Here is a 24,277-nt window from a genome sequence, read left to right as displayed (position 1 = left end):
CTCTTGCACGTTCTCTGTCTCTCTCTCTCTCTCTCAAATAAGTAAGTCTTTTTAAAAAATAATAAATTACTGCCAAAATATTAGGAGCTCAAATCAATGATAAAGTTTTTCTATCTTATAGTTTCTGTGAGTCAGGAATGTGGGGGTAGCAGGGCTGGATAGTTCTGTCCCGTGGTCTCTTGTGAAGCTACAATCAAGATGTTGACCAGGGCTGTGGTCATCAGGCTCCACTGGGGCTGAAGGACCCACTTGACAAATGGCTCTCTCACATGGGGCTGGTATTGGCAGGAAGCCGCAGTTCCTTCCCATGTGAATTCTCCTGTAATGCTGACTGAGTGTCTACATGACATTCTGCTAGGTTAGGTGACTGAAACTGGAAATGCAACAAGAAAGAAGCTACAACGTCTCTAAGGACCTACTCTCAGAGGTGACACACAGTCACTTCTGCCACATTCTATTCATTAGAAGTCACAAAGGCCAACTCACACCCAAAGATAGAGAAATTAAGCTCACGTTTTTGAAGGCAGTATCAAGGAATTTGTGGACATATTTTAAGACCAACACATATGTAAGTATATATTTAACTTTATAAGCAACTGCCAGACTATTATCCAAAGTGGCTGAATCCTTGTGCATCTCCCACTGCTTCCTGAAGTGTCAGCTTTCCCATTGCACTGCATCCTGACCAGCACTTGGTGTTTGTTGTCTGCTTTCTCTGTTCTGTTTTTAGCCATTCCAACAGGTAGGTAGTAGTACCACATGTGTTCTTCTAGGACTTTTACAGTTTTAGGTCTTACACTTAATTTAAATCTGATTCTTTTTGCCAAATGGGTTTTCATGGAGTTTGTGACTATAAAATATATTTTAAAACCGACTTCAAATATAAACAAACAAAAAAGAGAGCATTCTAAGTTTGACTTTTGATAAATATATTCAAATTTTTAAGGTCCAGAAACCAAATACATCAATAAATTCTAGCTTCAGGAGTAGCCTGTAGCTACTAAAAATCATTATGAAACATCTTAGGAACACTACGTGTTGTATGTTAACTGAATCATAATTCTTTAATAGTACCCAAAAAAATCTAGATTACCCAAATAAAGAAAAAACACTAGTGCCCCCACTAACGAGTTCCAAACCCAAAGCATTCTGGGAATTTTTACACAAAGATATCTAGGGGATGTTACCTTCTGAGAAACGTGGCCTGAACAAAGGTTAGCATACTTGAAAATAGGACCATTCAGGAAAATAAAAGATGTGGCTACCTTATCCATATTTATAGGCCTAATGTCACAACAATAATTGTCCAATTTCTCATATAACTACACAGAACTTGCATCATCATTAGTGATAATATGTTTCTCCTACATAGTATCCAAGACAGACCTTAATTTTAGACAATAATGAGCCTACTAAAGTCCCAGATCACTAACTTAAGGATCCCACTGAAAACTCAATTTGCATCATTAAGAGATGGATATGTAAGAGAAAATTTTAAAGAAAAACAAGGAAATAGTCATAAACCTTGGAGAATAACTGCCACCTATCAGGGAGTATATTCTGGAGTACTACAAACAGTCCAAAAGTTAGCCTCTGGACTCATGAGTTCCACTACTGGTTTCCAGTCATGATTTGTCCCACTATTTAAAAACCATCTAAGAATTTTGCTGTAACCACTAAAAACTTACTGTATCTGTTCTTTGGTTCTAATTTTTCACTGTGATTTCTTAAATTCAAAAGGTGGCTTTGACAAGTCTAGGTATCACAAACATTGCTTTCTTGCCCACTGTCCTCCTCATAAGTGTAGAGCAGAGGTCTTTAAATTTTAGATAAGACTGATCTAGAAAGTTCCTTAAAATTATTGTTCCTGGGCTCCATTCTCAAAGTTCTGGGATAAAGTCTAGGATTCTGTATTTTATACAAGTGTCCCAGGTGACTTTGGTACAGATGGTCCATACCGGAATATAGATTTAACCTAGAACACTAATTTCCAAAATTCCAAAATCACCTCAGTGCTTCTTAAATACATAGCTTTCTAGGTATATACAGACCCAGAAAAATTAAGCACCTCGAAGGTACTTTTTACATATATACCTTCCCTGGATACGGTGATTCCATGAATCTGCAATGGGATCCGTAAATGTTTATTTTTTGAAAAGTATCTGCAGTGATGTTTATCATCACTTAGAAACAATGACAAAAGGACAAGAAAAAGATTGCATTCTCCTAGAGATGCCCAATTCTAGTGGTCTCCAAATCCTTTTGCTTGATGCCCCCCATACAGATTTTGAGAAACCATGTATCCTTTAGTTGGCATCTCAGATTTTTCATGAAGAACTTACATTGCCCCAAATAGGCCAATGAGTGATAAATATTATTTTAAAATAAAACCCTAACACTACCCTTTTAAGTATATTCAAAGGAACGTAAATAACATCAGGATTAACAGCCACTATACATTTTTAAAATTTTATCAAAGAGAAAAACTGTTTTCTATCAGTAAATTTTTCACTTACTAAAATACACTCTTTACTGCAGGTAATACATATGCAGAGAAGTATAAAAAATCATAAATGCAAAGTATGATGAATTTTGGCCACCTGTGTAAGCACCACTCAGACTGAGTATAGAACATTCCCAGCACCTCAGAGGCCTCCTTCATACTCCTACCCAGGAATTATCCCCAATCACCCTTGCTATTACTTCTTTCATGCCATTTCCCACAAAGAATGGCTTAGAACCATAGAACATATTTAATGCTTGGAGGTGTTCTATATCATAGCATACCTTCTCTACAACAGAATATGCATGTGAATTAATATGCATTATTTTCAAATTTCCTGTGATCATTCAGCTATAAACTACTTTATAGTGGACTATCATTGCAACTCTTGTAGTACAAAATTCATCAAAACACCATAAATGTTATAAATTTTGATTAAAATTACAACAGTGTTAGAGTCTCCATTTTGATAATTATACCGCAGTTATAACTGATGTTAATGTTAGAAGAATGAGATAAAGGATACAGAATAACTTTAGTATTTTTGCAACTTTTCTAGAAGTCTAAAATTACTTAAAAGTTAAAAAACTATATTAAGAAAGAGTTCACAACAATATTAAAAACATTTTAAGTGCTTGAATTCCTCTTGCATGTGAGTTCGAGTCTTTAGAATGAAAACATGAGAAATAGCAGCAGAAGCCACCAAGCATAGTGCATTTATATAAAGAACTATTTATGTGCTTGAACTTGCAAGAATAATACATTCAAGAAGCACTCAAGAAAAAATAGGATTGAATTTATTAATACTGTTTGAGTCTAAACTGAGATAGAATTCCAATATACCTACAGGAGTATTTCTAAAACTATTAAAATAAATAATATACTACTAACATGAATTTGGAATGCAGACTCTAGTGTAGGCTATTTCAAGGACTCTAAAATGTCTATTTAAAATAGATACATATGATTCATTTCAATCACCCAGTCACACATTTAGAATACCAAATCAATACCACAATAAGGAAGAAAATGAGGTTTAAACTACTCTCTACGAATGAAGCTGAGACATCAAATAAAACTGGAACTTGTTATGAAGACCTTTCAAAACACAAATTTATCCCAGATTATGAAGAAACTATTTGACACAGGCCTGGTACTTACACACAATGATAAGATATAAAACAACAGAATTGAAAAAAATCAAGAAAGAAATTTCATTATATAAAAATGAGAAAAGAAAATAAGGTAATAAATAAAAATAAAATTTGTTAGCATAAGTACATAAAGACATTATGAAGGACGTAAGTCCTCTAAATAAAACATAATCACCGACCAAATAAAAAAATTTGCATTGAATTTCCTTCTCTTCATTAGATGAGATTGGTTTCCCTCATTTCTATATGGTCATCTATCTCTCCATGGTTGAATATGACTGCCAAAATAAGGTAGGATTTCAGCATCAATTTCATTTCTATTTTCTTTTTCACGGATGAAAACACTAAAAAAACTCTGGTCACAAAAACAATAGCTAACACTTCTACAGAGTTTACTATGTGAGAGGCATGCACTGTTCTAAACATCTTAGATCCTGATAGATTAAATTCTCACAACAGTTACCAAAGTCATTCAGCAAAGCTGGGATCTAGGCCCAAATAATGGTTTACAGAGCCTATGCTTCTAGCCACTAGGCAGTATTGCCTCTACGCTGCCATTAACAATGTGACTGGAACAAGTTTTCTATAGCAATGACAGTCAATTCTTTGAACTCCTTCCTAATTCTGTGTCAGAAGTCACATGATGATCGATCATTAAAATTAAAATTAATGGTCTATCCGCTGGTAATTTGATCAGGTCCTCTTTTAATTCCATTAAAAATAAAGAAATGGAAATCGCCATCATGATGGTCATTTCTGGTCATTTGTCATTACCAGAATTCAAACCAACATCATTTTTTATGTACTTTTGTTTAGAACCTTGGAAGTGTTTATACCCAAGGACAATGCATCAAATTAATAAGATTCTAAAAGGGGAAACAGTAACTGGAAAAAGGAGGTGAGAAAGGAGTACCTATCCACATGAGGGGCTCTCAACCTACCCAATTTCAGGAAAGAAAAACTATGGGATTTGCAATCTAGAAACAGTCTCCTTTAGAACCATCCATGTCTACAGTCCTTAGAAAGACTTCATATAACATATACTTATGGATGTTGACATCTCAGTTTGATTTACAGACTGCTGCCCTATATCACAGACTTCTTTTTTTAAGGACATTAATTACCTCTACCTGCCCAATGTTAGGCACCTTTAAATGGAGCAAAGGAGCTACAGGAGCATTACCTGGGAAAGTGATTAACCTTTTGTGCTTCAGAGAGGGTGCGAAGTAAGAAGGGCTTCAGGTGGGATCCTGTCCACATTAGGTTATAGTCAGTGCTGCTTGGGTGAACCTGAGGGCAGATAAAAAGAAAAAAAAAAGCGTCAGAGATAGCCTCTCTCCAGAAACAGAGACAGCAAGAAAGGCCATAGAGATTTTTCACCTACAGAACACAGTCAGTGCCCAGTTAGTATGTAAACCTAGTAAAATAAAAGCTGAGGATAAAGAACATGAAGATGATCAAGTTTAAAGAATGGGACAGTTGGGCAAATCCCAGATGCATAAAATAGAACAAATGAACCTTTCTACAGAAGTCTGTGATGTCTTTTAACATTCTTGCATATAAAAGTATGAGAAGAGGGCTCAACCCCACAACTCCCTTCTCAAAGTGTCCTTATGTCCCTGCAGATGATGGGTATAAAGTACTGATCAGAACTAAAACCTTGTGGTAGCAAACCGACTTAGAATATCACTCATTCATAAGAATTCATCTGTCTATTCATCCAATAACTACGTCCTCGGGGCTTACAATGTGATACATTACCATGTTAAGTCCTGGAGATAAAAAGCAAGAAAGCGTATAAACCAGTATCAGAACTTCCTCAAAATGTCTACTTCAAACCTCAACCTAAGATAAAAAGCTAGCAACCAGACTTTTATCAATTATTTCAAAATATCTATAGTGTAGTCTGTCTAGCATTTTTTCTTGTCCCTTTGATATCAATATCACAATTTCCTCAATTTTCTTTGGGAATAACATACTACTAGGTTTTTTTTTTTTTTTAAAGATTTTATTTATTTATTCATGATAGAGAGTGAGAGAGAGAGAGAGGCAGAGACACAGGCAGAGGGAGAAGCAGGCTCCATGCAGGAAGCCCAATGTGGGACTCAATCCCGGGTCTCCAGGATCACACCCTGGGCTGAAGGCGGCGCTAAACCGCTAAGCCACCCGGGCTGCCCATACTACTTGGTTTTAAAAGACTGCCAATAACATTCCTCACCCCATCCCCTGGTCCCGGGCAAGGAGTAGATCCTGACCCAAGCTGGACGAGTCACACTATCCCCAGAATGATTCTTCAGTGAAGAATAGCACAAGGACAATGAATCAATGAACAAAGTTATTTAAGTCACTTCTATAGCAGTACCTTGAAGAGACAGTCCTGATTCCTGTTCCCAGATCCCCAGAACTGTCCCAGGCTCTCTCCTTCCAAAGGCCTGCCTTTTCAGCTCTTCTTTGATTCTGCTACCTACTCTATGTGTAATTGACCCACAAATCCTTTTTGGTTTAAGTTAGGTAGAATCTGTTTCTGTTGCTTGCAATCAAAGAAGACAATTCTTTATGGGCAACTCTGTCTCTACCACAATCTTCAAATCATAGCAAGAAAAATGTTTGGGGGTTTTTTTGTTTAAAAGAGAAAGAGAGGGGAGAGAGAGTGAGAAAGGGGGAGAGTGAGAGGGATCCTGTAAAAATGTTTTCCATGTATTTTAAGGAGAAACTGATAAAGTCACTCAGAAATGCAATGAAAGCTCTACATTATCATAGATCCTATGTACCTTCTAGAGCTGCCCTGTTAACTGGTAGTCAGGTAGGTGGCTAGGATTTTCAGCTTTAGAGCAGATCAGGTGAGATAGTAAAAATGAGCTTACTTCATGAAATCCATGGGCTGTCAGAATGCTGCGTACCAGGCGACTATCTGTTCGCACAATTTTGTAAGACAAATGATAACGTTCTAAAGAAAAACACAGAATCAAATTCAGTAACCAGAAAGTTAACTGTAGAGACAAAAATAAACTCTAAGATGGTATGGCTTGCTTAATTATACTCAAGAACATATACTGCTACCCTTATGCTACTATAGGCAGGCTGCAGATTATTTTGGACCAAGGGTTCTTAATGTGAGATTCACTGAGGGTTATTAAATCTGGATGAGGGACAAAATGATATCTTTGTTTTCACTACTAGTTGAAATTGAACATTACCTTCAATTATGAATGTAGACACAAAGCAGAGAGCAGTGCTAGCAATTCCTGTGACCCTAACACCCATAGATACCAGGTATTTTAATATTATTTTACAGTTGTTACAGTTATCTCAAAATATCACTTCTCACAGCATTTAAAAGTTATTGTTAGTTAACAGACCTTCCACTATATCATGTTATTTAATGCACTAATAAAAATGCATACATGTCACACATTTAGTTTTTAAGAAATATTTTAATAATTGTATTTCAATAAAATTGATTTTGTTTTTAACCCTCTCTATATTTTTTATACACTTAAAACACATTATTCTGAGAACAGACCCATAGGCTTCCCCACACTGCCACTGCACATTTGGTACACTGCAGAAAAAGGTTAAGAATCCCTGCTCTAGATAGCCCTCTGTGTGCAATGATGCTGGTTACCAGTGTATCTTAGACCAGGGGTTATAAACTGATGATCCAGGGACAACACCAATCTGCAGACATAGTTTGTTAATTTCTCATTGTGATTTAAAAATAAAATTGAATTAACAACCTTTTGAAATTGGAGGAATTCATATAAAAACCTAGATTTCTGGGCCTCTCTTGAAAACCCTGGCAACCCTGGGCTTGCTCTCTCTGCCAGGGCAAGAGTCAACGGGAGAAGTACAAGTGCTCCCTTTGGGGTGGGCTCACAGGCTCTAGGTCAGCACAGTCCCTTCACTCAGTGACATTTCGGGTCAGGCCCTGAAAGCATAGTGACCCCTAAGACAAAAGTCTGTCATGTGATATTTCTATATATCCCCAAAGACTAACATTTACTCTAGCCCATTAAATGTAATCTCTTTCTATATATCACTACAAATTGTTTGAAAAAATTAGTCAAGAATTCCACAGAACAATTATTTTTTAATTTTTTTAAATTAAGTAATCTCTTTGCCCAATGTGGGGCTCAAACTCATAACCCTGAGATCAAGAGTCACATACTCCACCAACTGAGCCAGCCAGGTGTCCCATCTGCAGAACAAAATTTTTAAAGGGCTGCATATTGAACACTTTCTGAATGAGAAGAATAAGGAAATGATGGACAGGCCTTAGAACAAAATTCAGCCTCTACGAAGATAAGCATACCTTTTTATGAATTCATATGAAAATATCCATAAATCCCTGCTGCTACTTGCCCAGCCCTGGCAGGAACCCCATGCAAAGCAGACACACAGGAAGACTGGAATGAAAAGGCCAGACACTCCATACTTCTCATTCTTGTGGCAAACATCGAAAGCCCAGTTACAGGGTTTCCCCAATGATCAATTACTATTATGTTGCCTTTGCAATACTGTTGTAAGAAAAAGACTTCAGAGCCCAATGTGTTCATTGTAGTGCACAGTATAATTTAAGAAACAGTACAGTGCACTGCTTAAGAGTTTGTCTTCTGACTCCAAGTTGTAGAAGGAGAGCACAGGAAAGGCCTGGACCATCTCGTTAACACCAAAAAAGAGAAAAGTGCTCCAAAACTGATTGGAAATATGTCACAGGGGTCTCAATGGCCAAATTTAAGAGAACTTCAACATAAAAACGAATATGACAGAGAAAAACTATGATTCACTTACAAAAAAAAAAAAAAAAAAGAATCCATGAGTTCACACTGATAAGAAGGTAAAAGGTAGACTGGTTTTCTATCACTGCTAAAATAAACTACCATATATTCGATGGCTTAATCAACACAAATCCATTGTCTGATAGTTCTGTAGGTCAGGAGTCTGACACAAGTGTCATCAAGGAAAGAGCAGGGCTGCATTCCTTTCCATAGTCCCTGGACAGGGTCCATTTTTTTTCCTTTCTCAGCTTCTGGAGGCTGCCCCCATTCCATGGCTTATAGCCTCCTTCGTCTATCTTCAAAACCAGCAATGGCAGGTCTAGTCTTTCTCACATAGCATCAACCTGACTCTTTCTGCCTCCTCCTACTTTGAAGAACCCTCATGATTAAGGTCAGCTGATTAGGAACCTTAATCCCACCTACAACCTCAATTTTCCATTGCCATGTCAGATAACATTTTCACAGGTTCTGGGGATGAGGAGGAGGTAGATAAATTTATGGGGACCATATTTCTGCCTCCTATAGAGGAAAAAGCTCTTTACAGCAAATCCAGCTAATAAATGTAGAAGGAAAGAAACATAAAATCAGTATTTTACAAAAATCATAAGAGAAAATAGTTCAGACTAAAATCAGTGGATACCAATGGGTGAGGATATTCATGTATCTCAAAACATCACTCCAGAGAAAGCTTGTAACAAAGGAGAAAAGCACTCCTCCAATGAAGCAATCTGGTGAACACGATCTCAACCAAATGACAAAATCTGCCATCACCAATAATGCAACACAATGACATCACATCCTTCCTAATGTGGTACAATGAGGACACAACTGCACTAAGGGATAGCGCTACAAAATTTTTAAACCTGAATCTAAACACGTGGAAACAATCAGACAAGCCCAAACTTAAGGACATCTGCAGAGCAACTTGTCTGAAAATCTCTAAAAAATGTCAATGCTGTAAGAGATACACACACACACATACACACACTCACAAAGTGTGGAAGATTTGAAGAGAAATACGAAAGCTAAATACAATCTTTGATCTGGTCCTAGATTTTAGAAAAATAGTAACAGATATAAAAGTCAAAACTAGAACAACTAGGGAAATGTGCATAAGCACTGTATACCACACAGAATATTTTACCAATGTCAGATTTCCTGAGTGTCACCTCAGTACTATGGTTATACAGAGGATGCCCTTGTGCTTAGGTGACACACTGCTGAATAAAGCATTAAGGTATAAAGTATTTGAACTAATTCTCAAATGGTTCAGAGAGAAAAGAAACATGACAAAACATTAATAATTGGTGAGCACAAGGAAAGAGTATTACATTCATTCAATGAAGCTATTATTATAGCTTGTCAAAAGGTTTTTAATTTTTTTAGATTCAATGTTTAGAAAGTGAAAGAAAATCAGGTCTCTTCATTATAACTGTGATCACTGACATCTCCATTTCTGTACATGTCAAAGAATCATCCACGCTAGAGACCAGAAGTGTGCCTGATTCCATGCCTGTTGTGCAATGCTCACCTCTCAGTGTCTAAGCCATGGGGAAGGTAGTCACTAAGGCATACAGAAAAACAGAATGACTATCTGGGGACTGGGGAGGAAGGGGAAATGATAAGAGAAAGAGAAGATCTCTGGAGTGGAACTACCAAGGGTTCACATCCTGGCTCTACCACTTCCTGCCTGTAATCGTGAATAAATTATTTCTCTACGGTCAATTCCCCACATGTCAAATGGGGTTGATACAAAAGTACTCAACTCATGGGGTAGCACTAAATCATTCAATACACATAAAACTTTTAGAACATTTGTTGTTACATGGTAAAAAAAAATCTTTTTAATAGTAAAAAAGTAAATAGTAAAAAAGTAAAATAGCTACCATACATAAATTACACATTTTACATAACAAATTTAAAAATAAAAATAAAAAAATGCTATTAAAACTCTTGCTCCTACTTTTCCTAACATAGAAGAAACATGCCATTATCACTGCACTCAGTGACTTGATTCTCACAGTATGTGAGTAGTACATAATGACCAACTACTTCTAATCCATACCAACTAACTACACCCAACTCTGATACAATGCACATGTTCCAAAAAGGGAGTGCTAGAAAGACAGGGTGGAATGATATAAAGCAAGTGTGATTTCTGGGGATTTTAACTCACATTCATGTTCTGTGTCCAACAGCCCTATGTCAAATGATGCTGATTACCAGTTATAAATTGATGACCCACAGGCCAAATCCAGCCTGCAGATACAGTCTGTTCATTCTTTGTGGTGTTTTAAACATAAAACTGAATTAGTTGCTCATCTTTTAAAATTGAAAGAATTCATACAAAAAAAAAAAATCTAGATTTCTGGGCTCCACTTCAAAGACTGGGCAACCCTGGACTCTGCTCCCATGGCAAGAGTCAAATGGAGGCCTGCAACTATAAACTGAACTGATCCAACTACCCAAGAAATAAGCACCTTATCCGTATTTCCTTCCATATAAAAACAAGAAGTAGAGCATGGTATTGGTCCTACTAGCAAACTGCCAAACATCTGCTATATGAGCCCCTGAACATGCCCTGTGTCAATTCTATCATGAGACTACAGAATTTCCTCTTCTCCAACCACTCATGTGTGCATCAGGAGGCAAACTAAAGTGCTAGGACCTTCAGCAGTAGAGTGAATTAAAACAAGGAACCAATAATCTGTCAGCACAGAAGCACCTAGGGAGTGATGACATGCCCTAAGAGGTTTGGTCAAAAATAGCCTGGGAAACTAGAATGAAGATAAAACTGACATTTTTTTTTTTTAATTTTTAGAATATAAGACTAACCCTTTCAATGGCAATATAGTGTAGCTTTGCCTCATTGTCAGAAAATGAGGTCTATACCCCCACTGCTGAATATGGCAGTCACTAGTCATGTATAATTACTGAGCACCTGAAATGCAACTAGTGTGGGGATGCCTAGGGGGCTCAGTTGGTTAAGTGTCCGATTCCTGGTTTTGGCTCAGGTCATGTTCTCAAGGTCATCAGATCAGCCCCATATGGGGCTCTGCCATGGGCATGGAGCCTGCCTGAGATTTTCCCTCTGTCCCTCCCTCCCTCCTTCTCTTTCTAAAAAAGAAGGAGGAGGAGGAGAAAGAGAAATGTAACTAGTGTAACCAAAAACTGAATTTTTAATTTTATTTAATTTTATGAATTTAAATTTAAATTTGAAAACCAATACTGGAATCAGTTATTGGAAAACTTGTCTGGAACAAAACTGAATATATGAATTTACTTTTTCAACTATAATGGTTGTAAAATCTAAATACAGATTAAAAATTTCTGATGAAAATTTTGAACCATACTGAGATTTTATGTTTACAGTGTAAAATACATACAGATGTCAAATATCTTTTTTTAACATTTTATTTATTTACTTATTTGGGAGAGAGCAAGAACGAGGAGCAGAGGACAGAGGGAGTGAGAAACAGGCTCCCCACTGAGCAGGGAGCCCCTCGCGGGGCTCAATCCCAGAACCCTGGTATCATGACCTGAGCCAAAGGCAGATGCTTTATCAAATGAGCCACCCAGGTGCCCCTAGATATCAAATATCTTAATGAATTTTTCTATATCGAGTAAATGTAGAACTAATATTTTGGTTTAAACAAAATATATTATAAAATCAATTTCACCTATTTCTAATTACCTTTTTTTTAAAGGCCCTGGAAAACTTACATATCTACCTTGCATCGTATTTCTATTGGACAATGCTAGTCTAGCAAATGTAAACTTATGAAGCTGACAAATTCAGAAGCAAATTATAAAATGATGTTTCTTTCTAGGAACAGATTATCTTAAACTGAAAATACCTCTCATCTCTAAAATGCAATCCCATTTACATGTTCAAAGTTTATGCAATTTTGAAAAAAATATGGAAATAGTAGGGAAAGAATGTATTTCTGGAATATTTCACAAATAAACCATATGAAATCATACTGTACCAAAAATATTAACAGTAAATTCAATGAAACATTTAACAGCTCACAGAAAAACAATACTGGCATCTAACACTCTAAGATCAGCAGAAGATAACTAATGCCCCAGAAACACTTCTCAAGGGGATTTAAACACAGGATTATGATCTGAGCAGATCTATGTCAGCTATTAAGAGAACAGAGAAAAAAGGAAAAGAAAAAGACCTAGAATATTTAACAATTCAGAAATCTGAGATAGCAACTAGAAACACTCAAATTGCTCTTTTCAGGGGTGGTTGGGTTTGCTCAGTTGGTGAAGCATCCGACTCCAACTCAGGTCATGATCTCAAGGTCCTGGGATAGAGCCCCATGTCAGGCTATCCGCCCAGTGGGGAGTTTGCTAGAGACTCTCTTTCCCTCTCCCTCTGCCCTTCCCCTTGTTCATGCTCTCTAAAATCAATAAATCTTTTTTAAAAATTGTTCCTTTCATAAAGGAAGGTTTAGAAAATTATGAAACCTCAAAGAATTGGAAAGATACAGAAAATTGAAAAAACAAAGTTTGAGAAAAAAGTTCAGTGGCTTTTTCTTCAATCACAAGAATGTGTAAAGGGTAAAAAAAAAAAAAGACATGTAAGTTCTAAAACACAGGGACTGCTTGAACAATGGGTTAACAACACGGATAGATACTAATTTCTAATAAATGTTCAGTACTCTAAAAAAGAAGGGTCTGCTTACCGCCACAAATACAGAGATTCACTTATGTGACAAGCAGACCAAAAGAAATCTGTTTGGGGGGAGATTATTTACTTCTATTGTTTTTACCTACCTTTGATGTTTTGACTTCAATAGTATTGAAAGGGAGTTTCTTTGCAAATGTTAGCAATCTTCAGTTCCTCCAAATTCAGAGAACTTGAGTGAACCATATCCCTTTAAGTGGTAACCTAGCAACTTGCTGAAGGGATTAGAACAAGACCCTTGGGGAGAGAGGATTCAAATCCCAGAAGCAGGTGTTCACTGTCCTCTGAACTCCTGGCTTATTATGGAGCAAGAACAGATCTTAAAGTCATTTCAAAGTAGAACAGGTCCTATTCAACAAGTAGAGTAAGTAGCACAAATTCTGAGTACCCACTATTTACCAAATATTAAATGATCTCATTAACTCGTACAATGCCTACAACGTAGCTTTTATCTCCACCTCACTAAAACAGTTGAGAGAGTTTAAGTGATTTGCCCCAGACTCACAGCTAGTAAATGCCAAAGCTGGGATTTGAACCAATGTATAGAACCCACATATAGACTCTTTCTACTATATCACACAGCAGTTCTGATCCATGGTACTATAACCTCTGAAGATAGCTACAGGCTAACCCTAGAATTCAGAGCACTGCTGAATATCAAAAAGTAGAGTGGAGATAAATGAAATTGAGACTAAAAAACAATAGAGAAAATAAGCAAAATTAACAGGTGGTTCTTTAAAATGATCAAAATTGACAAACCTTTAGTTAGACTAAGAAAAAAAGAGAAAAGATTCAAATTACTAAAATCAGAAGTGAAATAGGAACATTACTGCTGACCTTACAGAAATAAGGATTACATAAGAATACTATGAAAAATAAAGAATACTACAAATAAATTAGCCAGCAAATTAGATAAACTAAATGAACAAAAACTAAAAACATACAAATTTACCAAATCTGAGTCAGAATACAAAATATGAATAGACATATAACAAGTAGAGGTTATATCAGTAATCACAAACCTCCCAATAAAAAGCCCCAACTACATGGATTCACTGGTGAATTCTTCAAACATTTAAAGAATTAACACCAATCCCTCTTAAACTCTTCCAAAGAAGAGGAGGGAACTCATTGTATGAGGCCAGCATTACTCTAATACCAAATCCAGATAAAGATATTACAAGAAAACCACAGATCAAAACCCCTCATGAATACAGATACAAATACCCTCAATAAAATACCAGCAAACCAAATCAAACCACATATTAAAAGGGTTAGATTATCATGACCAAGTGGGATTTATCTCAGGAATGCAAGCATGGTTCAATATACAAAGGTCAATCAACATAACATACCACATTAATAGAATGAAGAAAAAAATTTTTTCAATTAATGCAGATAAAGCATTTAACAGAATCCAACACCCTGGCATGATAAAAACAGTAAACAAAGGAATAGAAGGAAACTTCCTCAACATGATAAAGGGCATTCATGAAAAACTTATAGCTAATAACATACTTAACAGTGAAAGATTGAAAGCTTTCCCCTAAGAACAGAAACAAGCAAGAGAAAGATGCCAATTTTTACCACTTTTATTCAACACTGTACTAGAAGTTCTAGCCAAAGCAATTAGGCAAGAAAAAGAAACAAAAGGCATCCAGGTTGGAAAGGAAGAAGTAAAATCTCTATGTGCAGATGACATGATCTTATATACAGACAATGCTAAAGAATACACACATAAACTATTAGAGCTAATATATGAATTCAGCAAGGTTTCAGGATCCAAGATCAATATACAAAAGTCGGTTTTATTTCTGCACACTGGCAATAAACAACCCAAAAATGAAATTGAGAAAATAATTCAATTTATGATAGCACCAAAGAGAATAAAATGTTTAGGAATAAAGTTAACCAAAAACTCTAAAACTTATACAGTGAGAACTATGAAACATTGATAAAGAAATTAAAGATGACCTAAATAAATGACAAGACTTCCCATGTTTATGGCTTGGAAGGCTTAACACTAAGATGGCAATATGCTACCCATCATAATCCAAACAGCCTTTATGCTCAAACAGAAAAACTGATCCTAAAATTAATTTGGAATTACAATAGTTCCTGAATAGCCAAAAAAAATTTTGAAAAAGGAGAAAAAAGCTAAAGGACTCACACAACCCAATTTTAAAGCTTTGTACAAAGACATAGTAATCAAACAAAATGGCACTGGTATGAAGTTAAACAAAAAGAGAAACAAAATATTAAGAGTCTAGAAATAAACCCATACATCCATAGTCAACTGACTTTCAATGACAGTGCCAAGACTATTTAATGGGGAAAGAATAGTCTCTTCTACTAATCACACTGGGACAACTGGATACTGACATGCAAAAGAATGAAGATTGACCCTTATCTCACACCATGTAAAAATATTAACCCAAAATGGATCAAAGACCATTTAGCTCTAAACATAAGTTTAACCTTTGATGGGATCCCTGGGTGGCTCAGCGGTTTCGCGCCTGCCTTTGGCCCAGGGCGCAATCCTGGAGTCCCAGGATGGAGTCCCGTGTCAGGCTCCCAGCACGGAGCCTGCTTCTGCCTCTGCCTATGTATCTGCCTCTCTCTCTCTCTCTCTCATAAATAAATAAAAACAAATCTTTAAAAAAAAAAAAAAAAAGTTTAACCTTTGAAACTCTTAGAAGAAAGCACAGGGATTATGACCTTGGGTTAGGCAATGGTTCCTTAGATACGACACCCAAAGCATCTGCAACAAAATAAAAAATAAACTGCACAACATCAAAATGAAAAACTTTTGTTCATAAGAGAACACTATCAAGAGAGTGAAGAGACAAATCAGAGAATAGGAAAAAGAATCTGGAAATCATATATCTCATAAGGTCTAGTATCTAAAATGTATAAAGAACTCTTTTAACTCAACAACAAAAAGTCAAAAAAAATTTAAAAAAAAAAAGTCAAACCATCCGATTCAAAAATAGGCAAAGATGGGGTGCCTGGGTGGTTCAGTCAGGTAAGTGTCCAACTCTTGATCTCAGCTCAGGTCTTGCTCTCAGGATTATGAGTTCAAACCTCCATTCAAACTCTGAATAAATAGTTCTCTAAAGAAGAAAGAAGACATACAAACAGCCATGCAGCACATGAAAAGATGTTCAATGTCATTAGTCATTAGGGCAATGAACATCAAAACCACAATATCACTTCACACCAACTAGGTACAGCTATAATCTAAAGAACAGAAAATAACAAATGTCAGTGAGGATGTGAAGAAAATGGAACTTTCCTATATTGTTAGTGGGAATGTAGAATGGTGCAGTCACTATGGAATATCCTTTGGCAGTTCTTTAATAAGTTAAACATAGAATTACCATAAGACCCAGCAATTCCATTCCTAGGCATAGACCTGAAAATAGAACTGAAAGAACTGAAGAACTGAAAGAGGTGTTCAAACAAAGAACTGAAAATAGGTGTTCAAACAAAAGCTTGAATGTCAATTTTCAGAGCAGCACTACTCACAGGAGCCAAAAGATGGAAACAACTACCAATTTTGTTGTTTCAACTGATGAATGGATAAACAAAATATGGCACTCTTCGAAAAGGAACGAAGTATTGATACATGCTACAACATGGATAAACCTTGAAAACATTATGCTAAATGAAAAAAGCCAGACACAAAAGACTACATATTCTATGACTGCATTTGTATGAAATATCCAGAATGGGCAAATCGATAGAAACAGAAAGATGAGCAATTACTAGGAGCTGGAATAAGGGTCATAGGGTGTGACTGCTTAATGGATACACAGTTTACTTTAGGATAATGAAAACATTCTGGAACTACACAGTAGTGCAGGTTGTACAACACTGTGACTGTATAAATGCTACTGAAGTGTACACTCTCAAATAGTTAAAAAGGTACATTTTGTTTTGTGTCTTTTATCACAGAAAATAACAACACATGTACACATAATTCTGAAGAATGAATTCAAAGGAAAGCAATTTAAGATGCAGCAAATTTAAGAAATTCCAAATAATTCTTAAGTATAAAAAAATCATGAGATTTTTCTCATGACCAAGGCCCTTTTCCTATTTACATGTGATATCAACTTCTGTACGAAGAGGTTACCGGGGCCACGCCCAACCCTGCCACTGTCGGGGACGCCATACCTACCTCCAATTACACGAATATTGTTGTCCTTTGTCAGAATAGCCTCAGCATGGAACACCAAAACTGGAATTCTCCTACAGCCTCCAGTCCACATGATACAGGGATGATCCCTACACCCATAATAAAAGGCTTTTATTAGTTGACAGCTCAAAAATCTGAATTAATCACTGTGGTTTGCTGCTTAGCAACTTTCCTTCCTCCTGGAACAAGAATCCAAAATGTCCTATGGGAAACCATTCAGTTCCCATTCTTAGCCATGTGGTCTAGTTAAGATTAATTCCATCCCTGCTCCAGGGACAGGCTTTGAGAGGCCTCAGCCAATTGGGGCATCCCACCCTCCAGTTAGTGGATCAGGGACAAGCACATAAACCAACTAGAGCCCAGTGAGTATCAGAAGATATGCTGTGAGACCCTCTGAGAAAGAGGTGCTTGCTGTGTCTCCTGCCTCTTCCCCTTGATGGTATAAGAGAATGAGGTATTTAAGTACAATCGTCATTTTGTGACCTTGAGAGGAAAGCCCCGAGCTACAGGTAAAGGAGGAAGTCAGTGGGAACCCTACTGGAAGAATTAGAAATATGACATCCTGAGAGGCAAATGCGGAGTTGCAGAATCAAGTCTTTCCTAAATATGAGTTAATAAATTCCCTTTATGGGGGATAGTTGGAAAGAAATCTTTAAAATAAAGTTTTTAAATTCCTTTTATTATTTAGGACAATTTATGTTTTAATCCTCAGCATACATAAAGAATGCAATATATAGCACTTACAATAATTTATGTACCCTTTTATACCCTACAGTCCCTTTTTAAGCCATTTTGATGACCCATCCTAAGAGTCTGAGCTAGGAAACCAAAATACAAGCGCTCCATTAAATCCCCGTATTTTAAAGCAAGCCTATACTAAATGGAACAATATTTTTCTCCAGAAAAAAATCTGACTTTAACCTCCTTCCCTATCTATCCTCAGGAAATCTGTTTAATCAATCTTAGACAGATGTGTATTTACTTACAGATTAGGAAATCTCCAACCTCCTTAGTGCCAGGGAGTCAGAAGGGAAAGAAATGACCTGAGTCCCTACTCTGTGCCAGGAATTAAAGTAAGAGCTTTCACCTGCTATCTCAATCTCCTTGTCCACACTATGAACTTAAAAAAAAAAAAAAAAAAAAAAGATACCTCACCTCAGAGAGGATAAGTGATTTGCTGAAGGCCATTACAGCTGGTAAAGTAAGGAAGAGGTATCTGAACCTTGGTGCCTACCTGTGCTCCGTCCACCCTTCCATCTTCCTAATCACATTTCAATGATGTTTTGTATACAGACCACCTTAAACCTAACCCTCTGGGAACCTACACTAACCAATTCCTTAAATAGAGTAAGATCCATTTAGCCAAAATTTGGGCTGCTCTCAAAAACTCACATGACCACACCCCTTAAAAAAGGTCATACTACAAAGCTCAGGGCCAAGTCAGACCCTCCCAACCCAAGTTTCAACAGATCCCCGTTTTGAATGCACAGGCTGCCAGGCTACCAAACAGAACTGAGGCAGCCTTGAGACTTGGGATGAACTGCCAAAGTGTTTTAGTGAGGAAAAGCAAGGAACACTGTGCCTAGTTCATTTCCTGTTTTCTAGAACTGGAATGTGAATGCTTACTGTTCCTGCTTTTTGACCTGGGTAATAGGGCCCATTTGTGAGAAAGGTATTTATCAAAGGCACTTTTTAGCAAGAAGGATTTTGTGTGTGTGTGGTTTGCTTGCTTTTTAATCTTAAACACCTGTAAAATGCAGGCATGAGGCCAGATGATTCCTAGGATCTCTTCCAACTGTAATTTTTCCACTATATTTCTAAGTTAGAGGACAGTTAGAGGAAAAAATAGGCAGCCTAAACTGCAAAGTCTTGGACAGAAACTCTGGAAATTAGCCAAAGTTCCTTGTCAATCTAGCACTAGCTATAAACTGGACCACGGTGCCTTCCTACTTACAAACAATGGATTACTGCTACAAGTTAAAATGCCTGACGAGGGTGAGGAACACAATAAACAGATACATGGCTGAGAAGAGCCAAGGCCCTAGCTATGCTATTTGTGGAAAGCCAAATAAATCCCTGTCAGAGAAATCCTTCTACTTACAACCTATGAAAGATAAAAGAGGTGGTAGACACATTATGAATTCAGTGAGGCCAACTAAAATACGCTTAAGGTATATGCTATATTGTCATTAAAAGCATGCTCCCACCAGGTGGTGCTAAAGGCAAAAGATTCAAAATAGTGAGGAAACTGAAAACTGGAACTTTTAAATTTTCATTCATACCAGAAACTGGTATATACTAAGAAAACATGCTCTTATAGGCATGAAAAAACATAGGACTTGGATGCTTAATTACCGAAGTAGAACAGTTCAAGGTTCACTTCACTGAAAGCCTAACAACATTGTGGTTCTTAAGAAGCAATTTCTTAATTGAGTGGCTCAGCGTTTGCACGTCTGCCTTCAGCTCAGGTCATGATTCTGGGGTCCTGAGACAGAGTCCTGCATCAGGCTCCCTAGAGGGAGCCTGCCTCTCCCTCTGCCTATGTTTCTACCTCTCTGTGTGTCTCATGAATAAATAAAATCTTAAAAAAAAAAAAAAAAAAAAAAAAGAAGAAGCAGCAGCAGCAGCAGCAGCAGCAGCCGAAGAAGCAATTTCATGCAGCACATATATTATTCACTCCTGGGATCTAGCCTACATAACTCAAAGCTTCGAGCCTAATTCATACCAATGCCCCTGCTGGAAATGCCTTCCCCACTTCCGTGCACTTGATCCCACTCTTAGGCAGAGGACATCCTGCCATCCCCATGGAGCCTTCCCCCAGCTCCAACAGCCCACAGTGATGTCTTGTCTCTGAACTCCTGTAGTACTCACTGTATAATCATTTGTTGTTGATCTTTTTTTCCCCCAATTATACATTCATGAGCTGCTATAAAGCTGGCTTTTATGATAGGAAATGAAATTAAGGCCTGGAACGAGTTGATATAAGGTTTCTTATATCAAGTCTTTCCACATCTGTATATAAATTTTTATTTCAGATCCCCTAGAAAAAGAGTCCCTTTAAATTTAGTATTGAAATAATGCCATGCAAAACAAGGATTGCCTGGATAGTTTCTAGTCCTAAAGTCCAGGACTGCCAGGCTTTAAACTTTAATACAGCCTTGGGATCTGATCAGATCTAGCAGATGTCCATAGATATACATCTTTAGATGATTTAAGGCCTTATAACTTCCAAAACTTTAAAAATGTAAGCATATTACTCCAAGTGTAAACAAGACTGACTTAAGATTCCTAATGTATATAATAAGTGTCTGGTAGACAAGACATGAGTTGATGGAACATTCACAATCAAAAGTCAACAGTAGGAGTCTGAAAGGAAGAAGAGCAAAAAAAAATCTATGAATCTGGACTAGAATTACACCTGTATGTTCACTAACTTCTACTAGAAATTTAGCCATTTCTCAATTATGAATATAGGCAACAAAGCATTATCTGTATCTTTTGAGTCTGTCTGCATTATAGATTTTTTTATACCATATTTCAGTTGTTGCAAATATCTAAAAATATCATTTACATTTATCAATACTTCTAAGTTAGGCAGTTATTAAATGCCACTAGACTACCTATGGTCACAGTATTCCTCATCTGGTGTGATGAGGCTGGACAACGATTTGGCAGCTCTCCTCCCAATCAATCAGCTGCCAGATGGTACCCTTCACAGTGGTGGTCCAGACACTATGATTCTTCCCAATATTCCCCACTTTTAAGTGCTAATCAAAGACTACCCCCAAAGGGTCGGGGTGCCTGGGTGGTATAGTTGGTTGAGCATCTGACTGTTGGTTTCCACTAAAGTCGTGATCTCAGGATGGTGAGATCAAGCCCAACTCCGAAGAGCACTAATAAAAAATATTCATGAAGTAAAAGAATGATCCTGAAATTAGACTGATGCTCGCAAAAATCAAAAATTTCGTGAAATAGGGAAGAGGCAGCACACAGAAAGCAAAAAGTCACAAGAGGATAAAGTGACCAGACGGAATTATCCATTTAATTATCCTGAATAAGACTGACCCAAATATAATGTCAAAGCTCTATTATTTTCTATGACCTAACAGTGATGGAAGCCTTTCCCCAAAGCTATATGAATGCTTCAATACATTAAATAATGTAACCTTCTACTTTATAATAAGAAATCCACTTTAAATTCAATATTAAAGCTAGTAACAATACTGTCTTAACATTTGTATGGCACTTCATCATTTATAAAGCAACTTCATACATATCATTCTATTTGATCCTAACCATACCCCTACAAAACAGCCTGAGAGGTATTATCTCCACTTTTCAGGTTACATAGCACACATGTGTACCTAAGGGGATTCACAGAGAAGCTTAAAAACTAATCTTAACTTTAAGTCAGACTGTCTCTTTGTTCTCTGTGTCAAGTAATAATGTTCAAAGAGGCAAAATAGCAGGTGCCTCAAAATCCAGGAAAACCAGGTCTGAATTTCAATCCATCACTCACACTCTCTGAACCCCTGAAAAAGTTCTTTGATCTGTGTGAAGCTGAGCTTACTAAAGTGGGAATAATAACATCCACAGATTAAATGAGACACATCAGTTAAAGCCCTTACTGTCATCTATGCTAAATGATAAGCTGCACTTATTACCATCATTCATTTTTATTATTATGAGAATCCAGCAATCAAAAAACTAGAAGATCTCAGGAAAGCAATGTAGTCCAATGGCACAGCACAGGTCATAGAATTCTAACGTACTGTCCCACAGCTATTCTGGTACATACTATTTTCTATCATTGTAAGGCTTTTGAGAAAATAACTTATCTCATAGATGTTGGAGACCTCCTTTGCTTTAATATCTACAAATTTAAAAATCTGCTATGTTAGGAGCTCCAGTCAAGAGTTCACAAATAGCAATATCTAGAGCCAAGATTCACTCATGAACCCAGAAAGAGAACCTTATCTCATTTCAGATAGCCAATGGTGATCAACTCATAATATTTTGGTTTAGTTCGTGGCTAGAAAATAAAACCAGAGTCAGACTATACCAAGGAAGAATGAGGTAAAAGAAGGCTTAAGTAAAAGAGAGTTATTTTCCACCCTAAAGGCAAAGGGTCAAGGCAGTCTTGCTCTTACTTACTCTTGGCTTACCACCTCCTCATCCTCTGAGGATGATGCTGTTTCCTCCAGGTCCCGGGCCATCACGACTGGCATTTCCTTTAGGGTTTGTCATGCAGTCAGCAGACGGGGGCCTCAGGGACCTTTCCTTGAAGATTCACTGGGTCAAACAATTTAGGTGGCACGGATTCCTGCAAGAAAGCCAAAGGATGTGAAACATAATGCCATTTTCTACTTGGTGATTATTGCTATTCATCTTCCATGCAACAAATATGAGTATTTACCTAAAGGTGTGCAACATCTAGAAGCTTACCTTCTATCACAGTGCCTCTCATATGCCATAAAAATCAAGGCTTTTTTCAAACATACCGTCTGTCCTTCATGTATTTAAAGAGCTGTTACTCAGTTTGAGCTTTTCAATTTTCTCATATATACTAAAACTAACAAAAATTAGCTTTTTAGAAAAGTCTGAGGTAGGTGGATGACTGCCCAAAAACAGACAGACCCCTTGCTGGAAAAACTTGCTTTTTTTTTATTTTAAAAATAAAAACTCAAGATATACAATGCTTGAAAATATTTCTTTAGACTCTAGGACAAGCATACAGGTGAAATGCCCTCATACTTCACTAAAACAAATTTGAGAGTGTTTGGAAGGACAGTTTTGTTTTGTTTTCAGCTATTTATGACCTTGATTCAGGAGAATATACTAATCTTATAGTTTAGTAGTTAAATTTGTTTTAGTGAAAACACTCTCAAAAATCATTCTCCATTACTGAAAATCACAAACTATGATTTGACTCCCAAATAGACCTTAAAATTAGGATATTTCTAAGTTAAAATATTTTTTTGCATCCGTAAAAAAAAATACATGTTCGTTGTGTTTAAGGATGGGATTGAAATTACAGGTAAAGAAAACGAAAACGTTTCGATGCCCATAACCCTATTACTCCGACATAACCATGTGATGTCTATCTTTGCAGATCTCATTTTTCTATACATTGAAAATATGATAAAGATCGCCAACAAGACCAAAAAAAAAAAAAAAAAAAAAAACCTGGCAATCCCGGTAACGATCCCTACAGATCCTCAGCGGAACGGGCAATATCTAACAACTTCAAAGAAGATGTCCTTCCGAGGATTCCCAACGGGATTTCTCGATCTTTCCCAAAGTGTTGGGAAGTCCTTTCAATCAAAGCACACGAAACCTCCCAGGGAGGAAGGGATGCCAAACCCGTTCCAGGCTGCCAGCCGAGCGGAGAAGACGGCGATCGGGAGAAGATTAAGGACACTCGCCCCAGGAGCGTCCCCGCCCTAAAGGGATCAGCCCCGCGGTCCCACCCCCGGCAGGTCCTCAGATGCTCCCCGCGGGAAGGGCAGGGGGGACTCCGCCGCGGCGACTCAGCCCAGCGCGCCCGGAAACCAACAGCGGCTCCCGGACCCCGAGAGGGAAGTGCAGCGGCCGGCGCCCGCCCAGACTCGGGAGCTCCCCTCCCTCGCGGAGCGGAGCGCGCCAGCGCAGGCGTTTACCTGGCTCATCTTCCCATGGCTCGGGGCCGGCCGGCCGGCGGGGACCGCGCTCTGCGCCTACCTCCCTCCTCCTTCCCCGGCCGGGCTCCCGGCCGCCGCCGACCGCTGCTTCCCCCGTTACTACAACAACCAACCAGCAACCGCCCGCTCGGAGCCACTGCGCAGGCGCCCGCCACCCCGCGCTTAAAAACGCTCGGCTTTGGGCGCGAAGGAATGTCGTCACTCGGCTTTGGGCGCGAAGGAATGTCGTCACCGCCGCGCCGCGCCGCGCGGGCGCAGAGCT

At 37.8% G+C, this 24,277-nt stretch overlaps 1 protein-coding gene across 50 annotated transcripts in view; it reads right to left on the bottom strand.

Moving 5' to 3' along the window:
- The window catches only part of TTLL5 (tubulin tyrosine ligase like 5), a 267,856-nt gene extending 243,690 nt beyond the window's left edge, over positions 1 to 24,166 (bottom strand). For 46 of the 50 annotated variants that reach the window (XR_012002256.1, XR_012002255.1, XR_012002270.1 and 43 more), the window contains exons 1-5: positions 23,995 to 24,166; positions 22,490 to 22,658; positions 17,318 to 17,424; positions 6,522 to 6,604; positions 4,841 to 4,947 (exon numbers count right to left, since the gene is read on the bottom strand). Coding sequence is in view for 19 of the 50 variants with exons in the window: in XM_072762072.1 (XP_072618173.1) it covers positions 4,841 to 4,947; positions 6,522 to 6,604; positions 17,318 to 17,424; positions 22,490 to 22,563 (371 nt within the window). In the remaining 31 variants the exon portion in view is untranslated. Of the gene's footprint in view, positions 1 to 4,840; positions 4,948 to 6,521; positions 6,605 to 15,815; positions 16,248 to 17,317; positions 17,425 to 22,489; positions 22,659 to 23,994 lie in introns of all 50 variants that reach the window. The other 4 variants (XM_072762073.1, XM_072762074.1, XR_012002272.1 and 1 more) reach the window with 2 other exon arrangements.
- Between the last annotated feature and the right edge of the window lie 111 nt (positions 24,167 to 24,277).

The sequence above is a fragment of the Vulpes vulpes genome, chromosome 6, assembly GCF_048418805.1.
Source record: "Vulpes vulpes isolate BD-2025 chromosome 6, VulVul3, whole genome shotgun sequence".
NCBI lineage: Eukaryota > Metazoa > Chordata > Mammalia > Carnivora > Canidae > Vulpes > Vulpes vulpes.
The sequence above is the reverse complement of the archived record's forward strand: the minus strand, read 5'-3'. Positions and strand labels throughout refer to the sequence as shown.